The following is a 24,023-nucleotide window of genomic DNA, read 5'->3' as shown; positions in this document are numbered from 1 at the left end:
CTTCCCTCCTCATTACATGTCCTGCCCATGCCCCATTTCTTTTTCTTGATTTCAACTAAGATGTCATTAACTTGCGTTTGTTCCCTCACCCAATCTGCTCTTATCCCTTAAAGTTACACCCATCATTCTTCTTTCCATAGCTCGTTGCGTCGTCCTCAATTTAAGTAAGACCCTTTTGGTAAGCCTCCAGGTTTCTGCCCCGTAGGTGAGTACTGGTAAGACACAGCTCTTATACACTTTTCTCTTGAGGGATAATGGCAACCTGCTGTTCATGATCTGAGAATGCCTGTCAAACGCACCCCAGCCCATTCTTATTCTTCTGATTATTATGATTATGAAATGATCCGGATCCGCCGTCACTACCTGCCCTAAGTAGATGTATTCCCTTACCACTTCCAGTGCCTCGCTGCCTATCGTAAACTGCTGTTCTCTTCCGAGACTGTTAAACATTACTTTAGTTTTCTGCAAATTAATTTTTAGACCCACTCTTCTGCTTTGCCTCTCCAGGTCAGAGATATAGAGAGATTTTTGTTTGGGGAAGGAAAAATTGGGGTAGAGTGCGGCGCAGTAACTGTCTCTCAGTTGAGGACACCTCAACCGCGCTGAACAAGTGGGAGATGGGTGAGCATGCATTGCAATTGGTCCCCTGAGTTACTAAGCAAGGCAATATCAGCGAATCGCAAGTTACTAAGGTATTCTCCATTAAGCCTTATCCCCAATTCTTCCCAATCCAGGTTTCTGAATACCTCCTGTAAACATGCTGTGAATAGCATTGGAGAGATCGTATCTCCCTGCCTGACGCCTTTCTTTATTGGGATTTTGTTGCTTTCTTTATGGAGGACTATGGTGGCTGTGGAGCCGCTATAGATATCTGTCAGTATTTTTACATACGGCTCGTCTACACCCTGATTCCGTAATGCCTCCATGACTGCTGAGGTTTCGACAGAATCAAACGCTTTCTCGTAATCAACGAAAGCTATATATAAGGGTTGGTTATATTCCGCACATTTCTCTATCACCTGATTGATAGTGTGGATATGGTCTATTGTTGAGTAGCCTTTACGGAATCCTGCCTGGTCTTTTGCTTGACAGAAGTCCTGATTCTATTTGCGATTACCTTAGTAAATAGTTTGTAGGCAATTAACGGACAGTAAGCTGATCGGTCTATAATTTTTCAAGTCTTTGGCGTCCCCTTTATTATGGATTAGGATTATGTTAGCGTTCTTCCAAGATTCAGGTACGCTTGAGGTCATGAGGCATAGCGTATGCAGGGTGGCCAGTTTCTCTAGAACAATCTGCCCACCATCCTTCAACAAATCTGCTGTTACCTGATCCTCCCCAGCTGCCTTCCCCCTTTGCATAGCTTCCAAGGCTTTCTTTATTTCTTCCGGTGTTATCTGTGGGATTTCAAATTCCTCTAGACTATTCTCTCTTCCATTATCGTCGTGGGTGCCACTGGTACTGTATAAATCTCTATAGAACTCGTCAGCCACTTGAACTATCTTATCCATATTAGTAATGATATTGCCGGCTTTGTCTCTTAGCGCATACATCTGATTCTTGCCAATTCCTAGTTTCTTCTTCACTGCTTTTAGGCTTCCTCCATTCCTGAGAGCATGTTCAATTCTATCCATATTATACTTCCTTATGTCAGCTGTCGTACACTTGTTGATTAACTTCGAAAGTTCTGCCAGTTCTATTCTAGCTGTAGGGTTAGAGGCTTTCATACATTGGCGTTTCTTGATCAGATCTTTCGTCTCCTGCGATAGCTTACTGGTATCCTGTCCAACGGAGTTACCACCGACTTCTATTGCACACTCCTTAATGATGTCGACAAGATTGTGGTTCATTGCTTCAACACTAAGGTCCTCTTCCTGAGTTAAAGCCGAATACCTGTTCTGTAGCTCGATCTGGAACTCCTCTATTTTCCCTCTTACCGCTAACTCCTTGATCCGCTTCTTATGTACCAGTTTCGTCCGTTCACTTCTCAGGTCTAGGCTAATTCGAGTTCTTACCATACTATGGTCACTGCAGCGCACCTTGCTGAGCACATCCACATCTTGTATGATGCCAGGGTTAGCGCAGAGTTTGAAGTCTATTTCATTTCTAGTCTCTCCGTTCGGGCTCCTCCACGTCCACTTTCGGCTATCCCGCTTGCGGAAGAAAGTATTCATTATCCGCATATTATTATGTTCCGCAGACTCTACTAATAACTCTCACCTGCTATTCCTAGTGCCTATGCCATATTCCCCCACTGCCCTGTCTCCAGCCTGCTTCTTTCCTACCTTAGCATTGTAGTCGCCCCTCAGTAATGTGTATTTTGTTTTCACTCTACCCATCGCCGATTCCACGTCTTCATAGAAGCTTTCGACTTGCTGGTCATCATGACTGCATGTAGGGACGTACAACCTTCATTTTGTACCTCTTATTAAGTTTGACAAGACATGCCACCCTCTTGTTAATGCTACAGAATTCCTGTATGTTACCAGCTATATTCTTATCAATCAGGCATCCGACACCGCTAAGCCCCTGTAGCACAGGACGTGCCCGCTTTTTAGCACTGTATATGCTTCTTTTGCTCTCCTAACTTCACTGAGCCCTTTTATATCCCATTTACTGCCCTCTAATTCCTCCAATAACACTGCTAGGCTCTCATATAGGAGGTTGTGGCCAAGTACTGCACCAGGGTGGCCAATCCTGCTCTGGTGAGAGAGTGCGTTACCGGTTCTGGTCACAGGGATCAGGCCACACTCCAGGCCTGTTTATGCGATTTTATCAACACGCGGATTTTTTTCTTAATCCTGTGGAAAATTGCGCGGCACCGGGATTCGAACCACGGACATCTTGCACGCGAGGCGGGTGTTCTACCTCTACGCCACCGCTGCACAAGGTTTTTCTAGACCCTATAATAATAGTCGCCAAGGGACAACGCTACGTTTGGGTATTGAGGAAGATGCATAAAAGCGTTCTGACGTTTTCGTGCGTTCTGAATTTGAATGAGCGTTTCAATCAACTTTAGACGCAAGCTTCCGTGAGCAACCGAGAACCGAAAGCGTCAAAATTATTCGTGCGTTTCACGTCTGCGTCTTTAAGTGTTTTGCAGTAGCGCTGATCGAAGATTCGGCTAGTACACGTTTAACACCTAACTTATGCAATGGTGCGAAATTATTTTCTACCTTTATGTCAATTAATATTAACCGTTTCGACGCGCTCGCGCATTTGTGTACTTCAACGAGTGTTATAATCATTTGATGGCGCGAGTTACCCCGAGGTAATAGCATACGCGGCCTGAAGCCATGACGATCCAAGCCAGGGACATGGCGAGTCGCTTCTGTGTTACCATAAGCTAAATTTTGTGCCCGCAACTTGTTATAACAGAGCGACCTGTCGGGGTTGCTTAGCGGCCTGAGGACGTCTACAGCACCGATACTCTTCCAGAGAGCAGCCGTGCCTGGTACTTCGCTGCTTTTGCCGTCCTGATCACACGAAAACGAAAGTTGGCATTCAGATGAAAGAAGTGAGAGCCCCATCCCCCCCAAAAAATATAAAACAAAAACAAAATAGAAGCCTAAATGAGTTTCTAAGCAGAAATCTTCGTACTCGAAGCAAATGTCTTCCTAGTCCGAGAATTGAAGCTGGCACCACCACCTTTCCATCGCGCTCGCTCTACCAAGTGACTTAATAAGAGACTATAGCAGGAGGGCGAAAGCCGTTTACCCCGAAGTGGTGGAACATTGAGTAAGGAATTGTTGGTAGCCCCTCCCCCCCCCATCTTGAGGTTCACAATAAATAAATATAAATATTGTAACGTCTTCTCAATATGAGGCCACGTCGAGGCCACTGTCACTAGTATCAGTCATGGAGTTCATTTGTTGGGGTGCGCGAATATGTGTCACTTTCGAATAACGAATTGAATAGTTCTAAAGAATACATTGTTGCGCCAAAAAAGGAAAATAAAGACTTGGGAAGGAAGAGTACGAAAAAATAAAGACTTGGGAAGGAAGAGTACGAAAATAAACACTTGGGACTTGGAAATAAAGACTTCCCAAGTCTTTATTTTCCTTTTTTGGCGCAACAATGTATTCTTTAGATCCCAACCAACTCGCCCAGCAACAAGTTCTACTCAATTGAATAGTGTCCTCTTTGACTCGATTTTCGAATCGAATAGGCACATTCGAAACGTATTCGCATTTGCGAATAGATTTCGAATACTTTTCGAATATTTCAAAACGTCAACTGCGCCCAAATGCATATAAAGTTGGAGCAAAAGTACGACAAAATTTAGTTCCCACCGGCATAGTATAGACATAAAACAGAACTTGCGTAGTGAAATAGGCTTCGTCGTTAAGGTAGCCATATAATTTACAGGCTGTACAGCGATCATTCGCGCTCTCTGAAGAGCCCGGTGCATGCGAAGAACTACTTGCTTACTCTTAATGCCACATTTATGCTTTTGATAAGCAACTCCTTTTAACGAATTATGTAATAACAGAAACCTGCGAACTTTAAGGATACCGGTATGTTAACGCTTTGGTATTAATTGTGATGAAGGCTATTAACTATTCGAAAACTATTTGAACTGTGTTCGATATTCGATTCGATTCGCATCTGGCAATACTCGATTCGTATTCCATTCGGTCTCAAAAATCGCCATTCGCAAACCCTTATTCATTAGTGAACTGAAAGAACGGCACGCGTTCGCGCGCACTAAACGCAAACACGACTAAGACGGCAATCGCGTTGACGTGTCTGACATTAACGTGTCTAACGAACCTTGTGCTGCGGTTTTGTTTTCATCGCTGGTATCTACGCACGCGGAAGGAATCCACTGCCTCTGAGAAGGGGAGGGGGGTTGCTGGCTCGCGTGGACACGCACTTCGTATCGTTGCTTCGCTAGCTCACGCTGGCGCTGCGTTCAACCGCCGCTACACGCTCGCAGTATTCTCTGCATGACTTCATATTTGGGAACGTGACGTGTGCTACCGTTCGGGCTCATCACCCTCCTCTCGTTGCGTGTGATCATGTTACGAGTAATGTCATTATGTTACTGACAAACGTGCTCTGACAGGATTGTCAAGCGGGGCGTCTTCATTACCTCCGCGTTTTGCTGATGTCAGCCGGGAGCGGGAGTGAAGCATGCAAGCAACGCTACTTCTCGAGCTTGCTGAGACCATACCTACGTTCACGCATTACTGGCATGTTTTTGAGACGTTGACGCCCGACTCAAACGCACGAAAAAAGAACGCATGCCAATGGCGAATGCATTACTTGCACGAGCTATAGAGTTTCAACTAAGAGACACGCAGCTGGGTTAGATAGAACGAGCCAGCTACCCTTGAAATAGAACTCCAATCTCGTCAGCCCTCTACTTCAACCTCTGAAGCCCCTCTCTCTAACACGACCCTTTCGACTCATCATCCATCAGCCCTACCTGAAACCTCTTCACACCGCCCCATGGACACTAGCCCCTCCAGTGAACGGGAACCGCTTCACCCTCCCCCCAGCAAACGTAAAACTCCGAGCACTCCGCGATCAGAGGACCCCCTGGACGAGACAATCTTTACACATGTGGGAAGCCAAACAGTCCCTTCTCAAACGGTGGAAGAGGCAACGGTTCAACCGAAAACTAAGACTCAGAATTGCCAAATTAGACCTCCAGATCCAGCAGTACGCCACACAACTGGCCTGCCAGCAGTGGGGCCAGGTATGTGAAAGCATGCATGACAACCTCGATAACAAGCGCACATGGCAGCTCTTGCGACACTTATTAGACCCTACCACATCGCGCACACACCACAACCACAGCATAAACAAACTGCTACATGCACACAAAAACAATTTCAACGGATTCTTCGATGACCTCCGCCATAAACATCTGCCTCCCGCTCAGAAGTACGACATGCCGAAATATACTGGCGAACCAAACGACCTACTTAGCGCCGCTATCATGGAAGCAGAGGTTCGCCATGCCCTCGCCACCCTGCGCACAATGTCAGCACCAGGCCCCGACCTTATTAACAATAAAATACTCCGCAATCTAGACGACAACTCTGTCACAGCCATCACGGCGTACTTCAATCACTGCTTTGACACTGGCACCCTCCCTAGTTCGTGGAAAGATGACAGGGTAATTTTTATCCCAAAGCCAAACAAACCACTCAACACTTCTAATCTCAGGCCTATATCACTAACCTCTTGTCTAGGTAAAACACTTTAACACGTCATCCTCAACCGACTCAGTAAATACATGGAGGACAACAATCTTTATCCATCAGAAATGGTAGGCTTTCGAAAATCTCTCTCATGCCAAGATATCATGCTTCGAATGAAGCATGCCATCATTACGCCCAATAGCAGTCTAGATACGCAAGCAATTCTCAGTCTGGACCTCCACGGAGCCTTCAATAACGTTTCACATTCCGCCATCCTCCGAGAGCTTACTCTCATTGGGGTTGGCGGAAAGACATATGACTACATATGTACCTTCTTATCCAACCGTACCGCAACGATACACATAGGCACAGAGCAGTCCATTTCATACGCTTTAGGTAGCTACGGCACGCCCCAAGGCTCAGTGCTCTCCCCTTTTCTTTTTAATCTTTCTATGATGCCGATGGCGCAAGCATTGCGGTCTATTCCCGATCTCAAGTTTTCACTCTACGCCGATGACATCACTCTTTGGACGACTGGCGGCTCCGATGGACAGATTCAAGACACTCTACAGGCCGCAGCAGACGCCGTTGTGGCTCATGCCGGGGCTATGAATCTCACATGCTCCCCTCAAAAATCCGAGCTACTTCTGCCATCCCACCGGGGGGCCGGAAAACACATGTCTAGTATAGAGGTAATCCTAAACCACATCCCCGTTACTAGAGTGGACAGGCTCCGGGTGCTCGGTTTACACATTCAAAGCAACCGGCTCAACACATATACCCTACATACACTCCACACCACAGTCGATCACACCCTGCGTCTTCTAGGGCGAGTCTCCAATAAACATGGCGGACTAAAGGAGGCCGAACTTCTCCGCTTGATTCAGGCCTTCGTTATCAGTAAGATTACATTCGCTACACCATATCTACATTTCCTTAAATCAGAATCAGATAAGATCGACACTCTTTTACGCAAAATATATAAATTCGTTCTGGGGGTCCCCATACGTACCTCCACTGAAAGGCTAATGCTTACTGGAACTTTCAACACACTTACAGAACTCACAGAAGCCCACTTCACATCCCAATATAGCAGACTTTCTAACACTGCAACAGGTCGACACATTCTACAAACTCTTTCTATCACTCCGGCACCCATCATCAAGACTAAATACACCATTCCACATCACATACACGAGAACCTCTGCATCCCCCCACTTCCTAAAAACATGCACCCTGTGCGTCACAAACAGCGCAGGAGGCAGCGAGCAAAGGCTCTCCAAAAACAGTTCTCCACCTCTAAAGACGTGCTCTATGTTGATGCCGCCGAATATGGGAACATTACGCAATATCAGTCATTAACTCTCACGGCCAGGTCACTGCGGCAGCCTCCATTCCTGGCTCTTCCTCGGAGGAGGCGGAGGAAGCGGCAATAGCCCTGGCCCTCACAATTCCAAATTCATCAGTTATCGTTAGCGACTCCAAAGCAGCCATACATAACTTCGGAGCGGGTAGGGTCTCTAAGCTAGCCCTTTCTCTCCTCTTGGCCCATCCTTTCCATCAAACTGTGGCATTAATCTGGACTCCCGCGCATGCGGGCCTTGCCGGCAACGAGGCGGCTCATGCCAGTACCCGAGGATTTACAGTCCGGACTCAGGCATCAGATGTGCCGGACCTCGCCACGGAGGAGGCACCGTTTACAGCGCGGGATCGACTTATTACTTACCACGACATCTGCACACACTACCAATTAGACCGCTTAACCTTTCCGCCACTCATGGGCAAATCCCCGCGTAGGTGTGAAGTTCTGTGGCGACAGCTGCAGACTCGCACCTTTCCGTCCCCTTACCTCCTCCACCGCATTCATCCCGCCATTTACCTTTCTCCCTCTTGTAAATTCTGTATCTCTCCCAGAGCAGACTTAAACCACGTCATGGGGGGGTGCCCTAAGCACCCCCTTCCCCCTTTCCTCAAGCAATTAATATCTAGTGAGGAGCAGTGGGAGGCTGCTTTGCGCCGCTCCAGGCCCGATCTTCAGGAGGCCATCCTGGAGTGGGCTGAGAGGATAAAGGAGGCCTACTTCAAGTAGTTCCTCCTCCCACGCTCTATTCCATTGCCCCTTCCCTTTAAAGAGGAATAAATAAAGTTTTTCATCATCATCATCATCAACGCATACGTCTACCTACGCACGCGTAGAAGCGTGTTGAAAACCAAATTCTACAGACAATGGAAATTATCTGCGTTGACATTTAAACCTAAACCAACTTTTTTTTTTGCATTAAGTGAGTTGGGGTGTTTAACATCCCCAATCTACACAGTGGGTTATAAAGGACGCCGTAGTGGAGGGCTCCTAATTAATGTTCGTTACCTAACGTCCTTTAATGTACATTCAAAGCACGGTACACGAGCGTTTTTGCATTCTGCGATCTTCAGATATGGATGCCGCGGCCGGAAATAGAACCAGTGACCTGGAGCTCAGCAGCGTAACACCGTAGCCACCGAGCCACTGCGGCGGGCCGCTGTTTGCAACAATAACAGCTTCGGCAAAGTATGACCGCCTTAGTTCCCTTAATAAAAAGGGGAGGGAGGGAAGAGAGGGAGGTCGGCTATGGCTCATAATTGTTTGCACCGTTATTTGAAGGGTCAGTTTTGCTGCTATGGAGCGTCGGTCAATGTAGAAACTGCAAACGGCCTAAAATTGTAGAAACTTCGCTCGCGTTCCTTAACGTTATTTGTAGATCATATACTTACAGTGCTGCAAAGAAGGATGGTGTCCAGTCTATCGCTTCCACTTGCTCGCGCGTCTTGCACATGGTAACTTGCACCGATAAGGATACGTTGGTGAAGGTTTTCACAATGGGCGTAACTAAACGAACAGAAAAAAATATGTTGTTCTTAGGCAAGTTCGTTGGCACTTGGCGAAGCCAATGTAGCGCAAAAGAAACAATGCAGCGAACGGTGTCCGGCCTTCTGGACGTGGCAAATAAATATTGGTGAAGCCTATATCTGATTCTCAACTGCGTTGCGCGTAGGCTACAATACACTCATCGCGAAACGCATTCCCGCAATTAGCAGGCGTCATTTGGACGCTGCATGCAGTAACGAACTCACATAATCAGTTACTTCTTAGGACTGAGAAGCAAGAGTATCTAAACTCGGTACGGCGCACTCGCCATTTACACACGCAACAGTCTCTAGCCGTCTTTGGTAAGCTAATGATAAGCAGTTACAAAGGAGCGTCCGACCGTTGACATGCTTCGGGCCGCGCGTCAGTTGGCAAGAGCATTTGGTAATCATCACGTTAGTTATTATGTGCGCGTTACCGATTATTGTTGTTGCGCAGGTTATTGCTTATGATTGATCAGTACTTAGTTTAAAATGCGTTGTTTTTATTATGAACGCTTAATGGGCGTAACTCCTGAAGCATAGCTTTGCGATTGGGTGCAATAGTGGTGTAATAATGAATACCAATGCGCTCTCCTGGGCATGCAAGACTTACGCCTCGAACGCATGGAAGTTCATTCTTAAGGTACCGCCGCCGAGCCCGACGAAGCGAATGCCGTTACCACAAAGGCACACTGACTCAGCAAAGGGCATTCTCATGCCTTTAATAAACTAAGAAATGCAGACCGCGATGAAAAACGCGTGGCACACGCCGGGATCAAGAAAAGTATATGCGGCTAGCGGTTGCCGCTGCACAGCAGCATGAATCTCGCAGCGTACGCTTTTAGCAGGAAGCCGGTGTCGTTCACGTTTTCCTGGTGATGTGCGTGCGTCGCTACGCAATTCTGCCACTGTAATTTGGTGTAGGCATTTTAAAAGTATTACGCAGACATATTTTTCTTACTGAAAGTGAAGATTGACTGTATGTCCTTTTCCGAACACGATGATGGGACGCACATTCCAAAGAAGCCGGGGAATTCTTCCACAACGTTCTCGATTTCCCCCAAGAGGTAGCGCTGCAAATTATAAGGCCATGCGTTATACAATAGTAGAAATAAATATACTGTTGTCATTACTGAAACCTTGTTTGTAAGTTCCAGCGTCTTAAGAAGTTTTTCAGCCTTCCAGCATTTTTAGGTTGCACCAGTGCACTGTTACACGGCTCATAGATTTCATATTACGCAACGCTTTATACTACACACAGTTTTCTTTTCATTATAGCTTTATTAACTCGTCAGACTGGTTATTCCCGTGCGCGTCGTTTGAAAAAATATTTAACAAATAATAATAATAATAATAATAATAATAATAATAATAATAATAATAATAATAATAATAATAATAATAATAATAATAATAATAATAATAATAATAATAATCTTTTATGTCTACTGCAGGACGAAGACCTCTCCCTGCGATCTCCAATCGCCCCTGTCGTGCGCCAACCGATTCCAACTAGCACCCCCGAATTTGATAATTTCATCGCACCACCTAGTCTTCTGGTCGTCCTCGACTGCGCTTAACTTCTCTTGGCACCCATTTTGTAACGCTAATCGTCTACCGGTTATCTAACCTGCACATTACATGACCTGCCCAGCTCCTATTTTTTTCTCTTAATGTCAAGTAGAATATCGGTTAAACCCGTTTGCTCTCTGATCTATACCGCTCTCTTTCTGTATCTTAATGTTACGCCTATCATTTTTCGTTCCATCGCTCTTTGCGCGGTCCTTAACTTCTTCTCAAGCGTCTTTGTCAGTCTCCAAGTTTCTGCCCCATATGTCAGCACCGGTAAAATGCACTGATTGTATACATTTCTTTTCAATGATAATGGTAAGCTTCCAGTCGGGAGCTGCTATCTTTGTCTTCTGCGCCTTAATCTTCAATCCCACTCTTACACTCTCTCTGTTAGGTCCTCAATCATTTGTTGTAATTCATATCCAGTGTTACTGAACAGAACAATGTCAACTGCAAACCGAAGGTTGCTGAGATATTAGCCGTCGATCCTTACTCCTAAGCCTTCCTAGTCTAATAGCTTGAAAACTTCTTCCAAGCACGCACTGAGTAGCACTGGAGAGATTGTGTCTGCTTGTCTGACCCCTTTCTTTATAGGTATCTTCCTACTTGTGTAGAATTAAGGTAGCTGTGGAATCACTCTAGATACTTTCCAAGATATTTACGTAAGCGGCCTGTACTTCTGGATGACGTAGTGCCTCTATGATTGCTGGTATTTCTACTGAATAATATGTTTCTTCATAATCTATGAAAGCAACATAGAGAGGCTTATTGTACTCTGCGGATTTCTCGATAACCTGATTATTGACATATATGTGATCCATTGCAGAGTATCCCTTACTGAAACCTGCCTGTTCCTTTGGTTGACTAAAGTCCAGTGTTGCCCTTATTAACCTGCTTGAATTCAATTCATTTCTAAGGAGCATAGCCGATAGGAAAAGTTATTTAAAACCACATTGCGGATATGTGTTTCCTTGAGCTTCGGTATTGCATGTACTGATGAATGACCATGGATCGCCATCAAATTCCACACACTGCACCGATGCAGGGGATGCACCAGGATGCACCAGGATGCACCAGGATGTATGTACGTACGCGTGCGGTCTCCGTCAGGGCTGTCATTGGCGGGCCAGCTAGACAAGCATTGCGCAAGGGCTCGTTCTACAGGATGTGCGAGATCGGTATACATTGTACATCGTGATCACTCACGCCTCGGTGCTTTCTAACGTCGGGCTTAAAAAAGATATGGTTGGAGTGGAAAGGGGAGACCTAGTTAAGTGGTAAACGAGAGAAATAAAGCAAACTATAGAGGAGCGTAAGCTGGCTTCTAGGAATCACACAGAAGCGAAAAAGTTAGGATTACATGAAAAGGTATACTGCTTAGATGGAACAGGTACTGGGACGAGAAAAGGGTGGCGAGTGAACTAATGCAAGAAAAAATTAAATGTAGAAGTGAATGATAGGTTAATTATTACAATACGCATATATCATATTAGGTACAAAAGCAACGAAAGTTCAAACGCGCATGCTCTGATTTGGGCACGAAAATTTGGGCACTGCCGCGCCAGCCATTCCGAGCCCGCGACAAAGGGCTTCTCATCTATAAATTGAAGGGCTACGGAGAACATTGTTAATGCTGTTATAGTGATATACTTGTTACGCAGCAATAACTATAATAAAGCAACAGTCAAAAGGGTGCAATAAATGAAAAGAGGTAAAAATGAAGCAATTGGAATAAAATAATCGCATTTAGGGTGTTAAAATCGTACAATACGGAATACAGTAACAGCCAGACTTCATCAAGCGCTGTTTTTAGTAGGCTTTTAGAACAAAGTTTCTTCTTGTAGAAACAAAAGTAATATTTTTTTCTACAAAACAAGAACAAGAGGGGTAATTAGAACAGTTTATGTTGTTTGCAAAGGTTATTAAGTACCAGTTTTTTTCCCTACTTGTCTGTCGACCTTTCCCAGAAAGCCTTTGATTTAAGCAGTGCGCCCACATTTGTTCAAAAGCGCGAAATAATGAATGGGCCCACACGCGGCCTGGGCCATCGGCTCAAGCCGGAGCCCTGCCCGGGCCCACAAAAAAACGCTTTACCTGGCTTGGCCCGCGCTTTCTGGTAGGCCCGGACCCGGGTCCGCGCAGTGCTCTAATATATGGCTGCTGTAAATACTTAGCGGCAATCTTGTGCCCTATTTCGGGCGTGAGCAAAACTTCTCGCTCAGTGAAGCAGAAGGTGGGCTATGCTCTCCTCGGCACATAGCCCACATTGAGCTCTCGCGACTTCCAGCTGAACAGTCAAATCGGCGTCGATACTCAAGCGTGGGCGGCGCTCCCGCCGGGGTCTCAAACAGTAACTCGCTACAGCAGCTGTTATCAGACAGCCGTTCTACGTCGATCACGCTCTTATTGGTGCGGTATGCCCGAAGAGGGGACTTTTCCATCGCCATGTTGTGCCACCTTATTGGTTATGCCTCGTGCACTTGTGTTTGGACTGCCTGTGGCCATTGTGCGCCTTGTACTCGTGCACAGATTTGGCAAACAAAAAAAAAGCATACTTTTGGTGCAGGGTGCGTACACGTGCACTCCCCTGCGTCCTCGTGACGGTTGTGTTAGTGTACCTCGATACACGCCTGGCCCACTTCGAAGCGTCGATCAGTCGCAGTCGGCCTTCGTAAGCCAACTTACTCTGGCCTCACGAGCTTCGTAAGTGGGCAAGATGCTGACTGGTGTTACGGAAGTCACTGGGCGCGGTCGCGCTGAACTTAGGGTCGCAAGGTCGCGGCTGGGCGTGATTACATTCCTTTAATTTTTGTCTTCGCAAGTTGGCACAACGGGCCACTATTCAGTATACTTGGCGGCCCCTCCAGGGCACCAAAGAGGTGACGGGGACACCAAAGCTGGAACCCGGACTGTTTCCAGCTATTATCTACCCGCTGTCCATTGGGTGCTCTGAATATCTTGTGCCGCCCCCTTTAAAATAATTTCAGGGTCTCTCCTGAGACCTTCGATTGTTGGTTACATGTGCCCTCCTGGAGCAGTACTTGGAAAAAACCCAATCCATCGTCGCGACAAAAAAAAAAATAGAAAGAAGAAGCACACCACGATTTCTGCAACACGTATTAGTCATAAACTTGCCCGTACGGGCTGTACGGCCTCAATGGCTACTCGCCCGTGACAGCCGCAGGTCAAGTCGGCCGACCTCACATTATCCTCGCTCTAGCCACTGCCTGGTGTTTTCTGTGAGATATAGCACTGAATTTGCGAACGTCAGGCCTGTGACACGAACACACATCCATGCCCAGATGCTTATCCATGCCTTGACAATCTGTGCAAAGACTTGGTACAGGAGAAGTTTGTCACCGTGATCGGCCTTGCAATAGTCCTGCATCTCTCGCCCTTCTTTGGCACTATGGACTGATCCACCCACAAATCTAGCCTGCAGTTATCGGATCCCCCTGACACAATGCACGACAATTTATTGGCGAGATGATTCCGCGCGTTGTCTCCGAGGCATTGACAATACCCGTTGGCATCGCATCAAGTCATTTGGCACTGTATGCCCCAGGGGCGCCATCTGTGAGCAGTCGGCATGCTGGCTTGGGCGAGCGCTCCGTTGCTGGTGGTCGTCTTCGCGCTCGCGGTGGTCTACTTAGTATGACGGGGCGTCTTTTACGTTGTAAATAGTTCTATGAGACGTGCTGAAGTTTCTGCTGCCGTTGAGGCGGACGGAGCACCCAGCGCGATGTGCGCCCGCGTGTTTGAGCCTGCAATCAGCCTCGGAGATCTGTTGTGCATTTTTAAAGGTTAATTTCATGAAAGCGCCCTTACTGCTACATTGCCCCTGTAATTCTAAGCTCTTGTTTAGCAGCAATGAGCAGTTAAGAAACATACCCGACGATCGTAACAGCGAGTATACCTGTTCTGATGCGGAATAAGTTGTGCTGATTATTTTGATGAGCGATAGAATTGTTATACGTAGATACATTGCGCGACTACCTAGCTTGTAGGAAGCGGTTTCGGCGCACGAGTAACATAGTTTTGGTTAGTAATAACAGCATACCGTACAACGTGACTCGCACTTGTCGAGTGGTCGAGGATGAAAGTCTTGTGGAGCGCCTGGCGAGCCCTTTCGTGTTAACCCGATGAACAGTGCTATATACCCCCTCTATACTCAACAAGAACCACGACGACGACACGTAAAACCTCGGGGAAGAAGCAAAGAAAACTTCACTTTAAAAGAAAGTGTGGTTGCCAAATTGAACTAGGGCTTCAGAAGAACTTCAGTTTGAACTAGTTGGTATTGTTAGATACGGGACCTTTTCCTGAGCCTCCTTCGAGTTCACCAGACCACGTCGAATCGCGCCACACCTAAGTAAGGAACGCAGAAGCAGATCTACCCGGTTCTCGAGGCGCGGCACGTGCAAACGAGTTGGCGTCCCCCACCTCGTGCGCCGCAGGTGGAGCTATTCACTGCTTGGCTCTTCCCTAAAGTGTAGCGAGAGCCTGGCACTGTTCCAGGTAACGTGGTTGCCGAGGCAAGACGGCTGTAATGCACCGTGAAGCCCTGGCAGCAATCCACCCATCCGCCTTTGTGAAGGCAGTTGCAGACCGGGAAGGCAATACCGCAGGGAGAAGTAAGCCTTCGGACAATTGGGGCCCAAGGAGCGACCCTGTGCGCCGGGTGCGACACATTCGCACGGGCGCCTACCATTGGCCGAAATGACGACACCTGAGCGGGCTCGCCGATTGGCCGAAAATGGCGTCACCTGAGCGGGCTCGCCGATTGGCCGAACGTGACGTGACTTCGAGACACCGAAGGGCTTAAAAGCCAGAGACCGGGAGCAGCAAGGGAGCATTCCTTGATTCATCTCTTTCGAGCTTCTTGCCACGGGCCGCAGCGTCCGAGTTGCTGCCGGCCCGTAATGACTTTACGACGGTTAATTTCTTTGTACTCTCACTGCAAATAATGTAAATAAACCTCCAGTTTTCATCTCGAAGTCCTCCTCAACCTCGGCCAACTCCTGCACCCAACGGCAAGGTCCAAAAATCTGGGGGACAGCAATTGGGATTGTCCTCCAGATCCAACAGTATTTACTGCATATCATATTGACCGCAATCAAAGACGGGGACAGCGGAAGAGAATACAAAAACATCGTTCTTGTGTTCTCTTCCGCTGTTCCCGTCTTTATTTGCGGTCAATATGATATGAACTAGGGCTTGCTCCGTGAACGAGGGTATTGATGCGGGCTGGGTGGTACACGTTAGTCTCGAAACAGTGCGATATTCATCTTTTTTTTACCTATTTGCATTGTTTTGATTTTGAAGACGTATTAGTTTTAAATATGCCACTTTCTCTGGCACTTTCAGGCTCAATACATATTGCCCCTATGACTCTAATGTAACGCTTCTGCTGCTACTCTAATTTACAGAGACGATCGCTCGCAAACGCGATAGGGCGCTTTCACCGAAGACCTCTAACAGAGGAACTTATATTAAAATGCCGCCTTCACAAGCCATCGCAGCAGAGGGCGACGAGGGCACTGTTGCAGTTTTTAAGGGCTGCAGAATTGGACAAGCGGTTGTAGAATGAACAGATGTTCATAGTGCTGCAAGTGCTACTGTGCTTTGCGGTGACAGTGTGCGGCGACAGTGACCAACTGTGATTGTATGTCTGTGCTCCTTTCTTCTTTTATCTCTACTTTACTATAACTATACTTCCACCTCCCCTCTTTCCCCAGCGTAGGGTAGCAAACCGGATCTTCCCCTCTGGTTAACCTCCCTGCCTTTCCCCTTTCCTCTGTCATCTCTCTCTTCTGCTGCTACTGCTCTGCTTTTGGAGACAGGAAGGCAACGAATCGTTCTTCCATCTGTGTCTTTTCTGTTCGTTATTCCATGCAGATGTTTGACAGTACCATTAGTGGAAGACAGCCGATCCCACATCATCCGATGGATTACTTGGAAGAGGCGGATATTCTTTGAGGGGGGGGGGGGGTCACTAAGGACACGTCAGATGACAACGTTCCATAAACCACGAAGTTCTATAAAGTTGCTTTTAAATATTTACTTTAGGTCACAGGGCCGCAGTCGGCGAATTGAAGCCGAGCATTAGTGAAGTCATATCCATTCAGCAAAAGCTCTGCGACTTGCTCCAGTTTCTATATGTCCGTGCCTAGAATTGGCCGCCAAATACGCATATTGAAGCAGAAAATTTTGAATACTTAAATATTTATTAACTATTTATTTAATAATTTATTTATTTATCAAGAGCTGATTACTTGTTTAAGTGCAGCATTGGTTGATTATGAACTTGGTTAAAACACGTTGGCGGGCTAGTTGGTTAGAATCCATGATAGAGTGTATAAGCCCGACTGAACGAGGACGTAGAAAGAAACAGAGACAGCGCTTGGAGACAGCGCTTGAAGCGCTGTCTCTGTGTATCTGTTACTTTCTACGTCCTCGTTCAATCGCGCTTATACACTCTATCATGGATTCGTTGAATTATTATTAATTAAATTATCAATTTGATTTCCTGCGAATTGAAAGGATATGCGGAAGTAAACTCAGTGATTGAACGCTGTGGACTATGATTAGTTGTCGGCATTGCGTTGTCAAAACTTTCGAGCTCTGCACTCTGCTTTGTATTCAAGGACAACCCGCCGCGGTTGCTTAGTGCCTATGGTGTTGGGCTGCTAACCACAAGGTCGTGGGATAGAATCCCAGCCACGGCGACTGCATTTAAATGGGGGCAAAATCCGAAAGCACCAGTGTAGTTAGATTTAGGTGCACTTTAATGGGACAATAAAGGCAAATATTAAGCCAAGCTATAATGATAGGTTAGTGCTCGAGAATCTCTAAGGCGTCATTATTATCGTGAACAGAGCCTTAAAGGGCCCCTCACCAGGTCTGGCCATTTTGAGCTGACAAGCGCAGAGCATACATTGCGTGATAACGATCGTGTCTGCATAGTATTACATCGCTACGCGTAGCGGAAAGATATGAAATTTCAAACCGAACGCCGTTATTACTTCTCCTCGCAGCCGCCTCGCTCCAAGTCGGAGGATGACGTACTCGCGTCCCTGCGCCTACGTACTCGAGTCCGCAGTGTGACGTTGCTCGTGGTGACACGTGACTTCGAGAATTATTCAAGACAACATGTGTTATTTGTGTGATCTGCTGCTTGAATTGAAAATTGAAGTTTAGAGAAATAATAATACACACAAACGGGATGTCTGCGTGTTTTTTTACTTTACTTCGCACCGAAGCAAGAGAGATGTACAATTCCGCTCCGTCTGCTTGTTCCCATGATCGTGCGGTCACATGCTGCAGGTACCGAAACTATGCCATTTTCTACCGTGTTCCAGCGCGTGATCATGCTCTGCGATCCGCTTGTTCCTCGGTATTCGTGTAGCACTGAATTATACCGCTAATCATGTTTCCTTGTGCACAGCGCGCAAAATCGTGCGCTGCGCGAAACGATAACAGATCGCGCGCAACGCAGCAAATGGAAGTGCGCATCGCCTAAAAAAAATAAAGCGAGGAGAAAAAAAAAAGTGAACGCGGGGCACATGACGTATGTGTCACGTGATCCTCGAGGTCCGCCATGGGAGAACGCAGGGAAGGAATTTCGCTTGCGAAGGCTATACGGGGCGAGTGGAGAGGGAGTCTCGCTATGCAGTGGAGCCCGCCTGCTGAAATCATGGGTTCGCGGCAGTGAAATATTTCCATCTCGGCTATTAATGAGCCTACTTGAAAAAAAATTTGCGGCAGAACGCTTCCTAGAGGACACGTAACCACTTACAGCGTATAACCTAAATTTGCTAAAGGACCTGGTGAGGGGCCCTTTAATAATCGAGAAATTGAGGTACATGCAGGACCTGATTAGAGACTCCCACAGGACATTCACGTACTTGTCCGATGAAGAAAGCACTCCTCAGGGAAATTATGTCGCAAGTACTGAACTACTCGGTGAAAAAAAAAAACATCCTTGTAGTGTATTATAAGACGAAATAAAATGCTACTTGTCCAGTTCTATTTCATTTTTAAAGAACAGAACTCATTGAAATTACCTTTGACAACAACGCGGTCGGTCGAAAGATATCGTTTTCGCTCGACTCCGCGCCGCCCACGCTTTCGCGTTTCACTAGTTTCGTTATCGCGTAGTGCTGCGCTGGTTTGCTGGCTCGCGAAAGTCGCACAAAGTGCAAGTACAAGAGAATTCAACTTATATGTGATGTCGCGGGATGCCCGAACGGTCTACGCCACTTGACCAAAGAGCAGCTGCAGCGGCGAGTCCACCTGGCTCGGTACCGCCGTCTGTCGGGCGCCGTTTTACTCACCGATGGCAGCAAAGGGTGGTGACGGTGTATGCAACGTCACCGGTCCCCCGGTTAGGTGGCGGGAGATTTTAATTTCGAAAAAAAGTATTCGGACCTTTCAGATGTAATTTTCTCGTAAACTAAGCCTTTTCTTGGCGCGAAACAAGCGTTGCGAGGTTTCTGGAATGGTATTCAAACAGTCTACGTCGACTTAGTATTTGCCCCTTTAGTGTCCCTTTAAAGAACCCCAGGTGGTCCAAAATTTCGGAGTCCCCCACTACCGCGTGCCTCATAATCAGATTGTGGTTTTCGCGAATAAAACCCCATAACTTGTATTCAAAGACAGCTCCTGTCCGAAGGGCAGCCATCTACCACCTTGGGCAGCCGAGTTAAGAAACAACGTACGATGGTACGTTGTTTATTAACTTATCTGTTGGCGACGCCAACGTGCTGGTACGTAGTTGCTGAAGGGCGATACTCGCTAACTCTCGGAGCATCGTTCCTCTGGCAGAGCATGCGTACATTCTTGGCAAGCAGTATTCATGAAGCACACTCACGTCTTCTCCGAGTACGCCGTCGACAAGGTCGATCATGCTTGGAGACGCGCGCCCTTCTTCGAGCGCGCTGAGCATTTCCCGGAGTCCTATTCGGTAGCGGATCTTGCAGAAGCTACCCTGAACGTGGTCGACGTGCCAGGGCCTCTGGAAGGCGTCCTTACCGCTAATGTTGAGGAAGGCTCTCGCCTTCAGGCACTCGGTCTGCGAGCCGATGCTCGAGAAGGCGCCCTCCAGGATTCCCGGTTCGGGCTTGGCTGTTGCGTCCACCACTGCGCGAAACAGATTGTCATCTGTGCGTTCATTCCACACGCTGTTATCTGCGTGTTCTTATGGGTTTCGTATCTTTCTTTCCAATCAATCAATCAATCAATCAATCAATAGAACAAGCAAACGTTTATTATAGTGCCCAAGAACAGCTACGGAGCCTTCGTGCTGGTGCACCTAAAAAGTGATGCGCAAGGCAAAATTTACAGGAAAAATCAAATGTGGCTGGCAAAACAATGTGAGATAGGGAAACAAGTAGGAAACAGAAAACGAGGAGGCCGCGTAAAAGGGAGTTAATCGAACAACATGATCATCTACATATACACAAAGCAGCGAATGAACTCTGGTATACGTCAATACAGGCAGAAGACTGAATACATGTTTTTTTGGAGCCGAACCATATATATATGGTTCGGCTACAGAGACTGTGCTATAGCACAGTCTCTGTTGGACTTGCCATATAGGACAGTCGAGCAGAAAACGTGAAATGCTGCCTGGTATGCTTTTGCGGCACGGATAATTGCACCTGTTGAGAATATCTGAACAATCTATAATGATATGGACCACCTTATACAGGAACCAGAAGGTCTTATTTAATACATCTTGATTTTAAAGGTGTGAGTTGAAATATACTTGAGAGGGCTGGACTATGGTCGCCAGAACAGCAAAAGTGATGCTTGAAAAATAGATATTAATTGAATCAGGACGCGTTCAGTGAAGTCAGAATTAGATTTAATTAAGACGTAATTAGTCTTAATTAATTAATCCTGATGCAGCTTTATGTTGCTCAATACATGCAAGATAAAAGTGTTTTGCCAAGCATAAAAGAAATCCGCGAATACACGAAAAATTGCCCCACGACTGGCCGCTCGAGGCACATTGCGTGTCTTCGCGGGCTTCTCTCATGCTTGGGAGACCCACCGTGGTTGCTCAGTGGCTATGGTGTTGGGCTGCTGAGCACGAGGTCGCGGGATCGTATCCCGTCCACGGCGGCCGCATTTCGATGGGGGCGAAATGCGAAAACACCCGTGTGCTTAGATTTAGGTGCACGTTAAAGAACCCCAGGTGGTCAAAATTTCCGGAGTCCTCCACTACGGCGTGCCTCATAATCAGAAAGTGGTTTTGGCACGTAAAACCCCAAATATTATTATTATTATTATTATGCTTGGGAGGACACTTTAACGTAGCTTGTATTAAGCAACAGAAAACTGTATCGGTAGTTTTGCAACGAAGCTGTATATGGGTAGCCGATCGTCCGCTCGTCTGTCGCCTGTACGCCGAAAACTCCTGCGGCGCAATCCCATGCGCATGCGCAAAAAAAAAAATACTATAGAGAAGGAGAGGCGTCCAATCGGCTGCGCCAGTAGTGACGTTGTTTCTTTCCGTCGCAGCCGAGCGCGCGCAGTAGTTTTTCTCCGGCTCCAAAATGGTTAGGCCACGCGTCATGCGTACTCCTCCGGAGCATGCTTTCTATCAGCAACGCCGCGAGTAGAACCGGGAACGAGCTGGTCTACGCCGTGCCGATGCTGCAGCCCGGACACAAGATCAGGCTCGTGCAGCGGAGCGCAAATAAACAACTGGATACCGAGGATCAGGCAATCTACCAGGCCGTCGTTGAATGAACCGTCGGGATTAGCCCAGTGATAAACACCGGGGCCGCACGTTTCAGCTTCGTTGGTTAACCATCTGTCTGGGCGGCGATTTTTCACGTCGTTCTACAATTTTGTCATTGACGCTTTTCATCTAATCTTAATGTTTGAAAAGGTGTATAATTAATTAAGACTAATGATTTAATTAGGCGGAACGCAAAAAATAATCTGAGTACCTCCATGCGACGGCAAACAACATTACATTGGTTCTTTCTGTACAGCTACGTGGCATTTGCATAATCGTAAAGTTTGGCTCAAGTTCCTGGGACACCCTATAGTACACAAGCCGTTCAAAATTAAACTTTATGGTTTTCTTAAAATTAGGCACTGGGAGGCACGCGAAGACCACCTGTGCAAATAAGTTATGTGGCCAGGGGGACACAATGATAATTATCGCTGTCAGCTGCCCAATTAACTAAAATTGAATAATTAACTTTTTCTTGACTGAAGTAAGTCGGTATCCATGAATACTTTTTTTAGCGCAAAACAACCAGCACAAGAAAGACGACAGGACGAAGCACCTTGTCCTGTCGTCTTTCTTGTGTCTGTTGTTTTGGGCTAAAAAAAAGTATTCATGGATTCGTACCAACTGGCCCGCCAACGAATTGTGCTAAGTGGATATGTTTGTATCGAAAAGTTAGAAGCAGTCGTGTTTCTACGCAGTATCAGTTGGAAGAATTCTTCAAGCGTGCCCGTGCTCCGAGATATCCGACTCCAAATTTTAATTGTCGTTCGCATCACTACGCATGCACGAGAGTGAGGATCGGCGCAAAACTCCTCCCTGATGTGACGCGGCTGTTGCGTGCGGCGTTTATCCCGACAACGGGGTGGAGGCATAGGCAAAGATGATAACTGTTCCCCTTCCCCTCTCAGTTGATAGCGATAATTATCTCACTTTGTGTACCCCTGGCCACACAACTTATTAACACAGGTGGTCTTCGCGTGCCTCCCATTGCCCAATTTTAAGAAAACCATAAAGCTTAATTTTGAACACCCCGTATAGTACGCGATTTCTTGTGTATAGCACGTGCTTTCTGTCTGTAGTATGTGCTTTCTTCATCAGTGCCAGGGACACTGGTACAGTTGGACTGAATCGACTAACGCTTATCACATTGTATTTTTCTATTATCGCTCTTAACACTCCACTTTCCTGCTTTCCCCCTCCCGTTTACTCCACAGTGGAGTAATAGGCCAGACACACGCTCCTCTGGTCGATCTTCCCGCTTTCCCTTTCATTAAATATTATTTCTCTCTCTCTTTAAGATGCCAGCTTCAAATAACCAGGATCAAGACCGTAAGTTACGACAAACATCGTCATTTTCATGCTTAGTGCATCGTCAGTTGACGATTACAAGGTAATTTTTTGCGAGATTTTTTACATGATATTAACATTTCCGAGAGAACATCGTGTGACTACGACGTACAATATGGTTGAGGGTGGGGTAACATATCCTCATGGTATCCATGACATGTGAAAAAGCGCGTTCTAACGCAGGGGATGGCAAAACAGCTTATACAGAAAGACAAAGGGGAGAAGACGGGTAACATGCACGTGTTCAAGCACTTGCTACTTCGTTGACCTTTAAATTTGAACCAAGTAAAATGGATGAGGCGACTGTAGCAGAGCGGATTCATAGAACCGGTCATAAAGTATCATGTCCCTTCGCCGGTATCTGTACCTGCTCAACTACGCATATCCTGAGCATAACACCTACGTGGCTTTTATCTTCTGGGCTCGTGAAATTCGCCCCCCCCCCCCCCCCGCCTCCTCCGTCAATTGCATATCTAGGTGTTCCGGAAGTGTGGTAGTTGCGCCACGCTCGTGTTCCACAATGAAGACTAAAAGAAGCACGATCTGGGACACAGACAGAAAAAAGGCACATACACACGCACAAATTTGCTACTTGCCATAGTTTATTCTTGTTACCATGGGCCCTAGAACGTAAAACTATTCCATTCTTTTTTTTTATTTCAATCACCTGACGTCATATTTACGTAAACACCGACTCAAGCATCGGGCGGTAACCAGCAGCGTTGTTTGAAAAGGCTAATGAAGCGCGCTCCTCGTTTATTGTAGGTCCCTTTTTTTGCTTTCAAAGCGAATAGCATTGCCTACATTGAGCAGAGTTCCTTAACGAATTGTCTGACAAGAAGCGAGGAGCACGCTCAAGTGGAGATGGATCCGATGGGGCCGAGCCAGAACAGTGAAAGTAGATGACCGGCTGAAGACGGTGGTGTCGGCGACTGTGATTGATCCGCTTCCCCTTAGCTTGTGGTGGATGGTCGAAAATCGCGACGGCGTGCACCGGAATGTTAAAAATGCTGCCAGAACGGATCCTCAGCAAAGAATAATTGGCGAAGTGATTTCGCATACGTGCTGAAAGGGCTCGATAACCTGATAGTGCAACTGACAAATGTTTATTACACGCAAATAAATCTATGCTCCCCGGTAACTCCCAGTAACTAGTATCACAGCAATCGGTGGGCAGCCATCTTCTATTCCTTTCAGAACGTGGCAGCCTCCGGCTATTCAAAAAGATTCAGTTTTGACCGGCATATGAATGCGTCTTTAACGCGTACACGTAACTTTGGAGCTATGAGTTCTCGCGGTTTTTTGACGTCGCGTGA

The 24,023-nt window shown here is 46.7% G+C and overlaps 1 protein-coding gene across 1 annotated transcript in view; it reads right to left on the bottom strand.

Annotated features, from left to right (window-relative positions):
- The window catches only part of LOC142576211 (O-acyltransferase like protein-like), a 74,828-nt gene that overhangs the window by 45,788 nt on the left and 5,017 nt on the right, over positions 1 to 24,023 (bottom strand). Inside the window, exons 2-4 of the mRNA XM_075686232.1 lie at positions 19,483 to 19,751; positions 10,000 to 10,111; positions 8,904 to 9,018 (exon numbers count right to left, since the gene is read on the bottom strand). Of these exons, the coding sequence (XP_075542347.1) occupies positions 8,904 to 9,018; positions 10,000 to 10,111; positions 19,483 to 19,751 (496 nt within the window). The remainder of the gene's footprint in view (positions 1 to 8,903; positions 9,019 to 9,999; positions 10,112 to 19,482; positions 19,752 to 24,023) is intronic.

This window comes from Dermacentor variabilis, chromosome 1 (assembly GCF_050947875.1).
Source record: "Dermacentor variabilis isolate Ectoservices chromosome 1, ASM5094787v1, whole genome shotgun sequence".
NCBI lineage: Eukaryota > Metazoa > Arthropoda > Arachnida > Ixodida > Ixodidae > Dermacentor > Dermacentor variabilis.
Note: the sequence above shows the minus strand (reverse complement) of the source record. Positions and strands in the feature narration are given on the sequence as shown.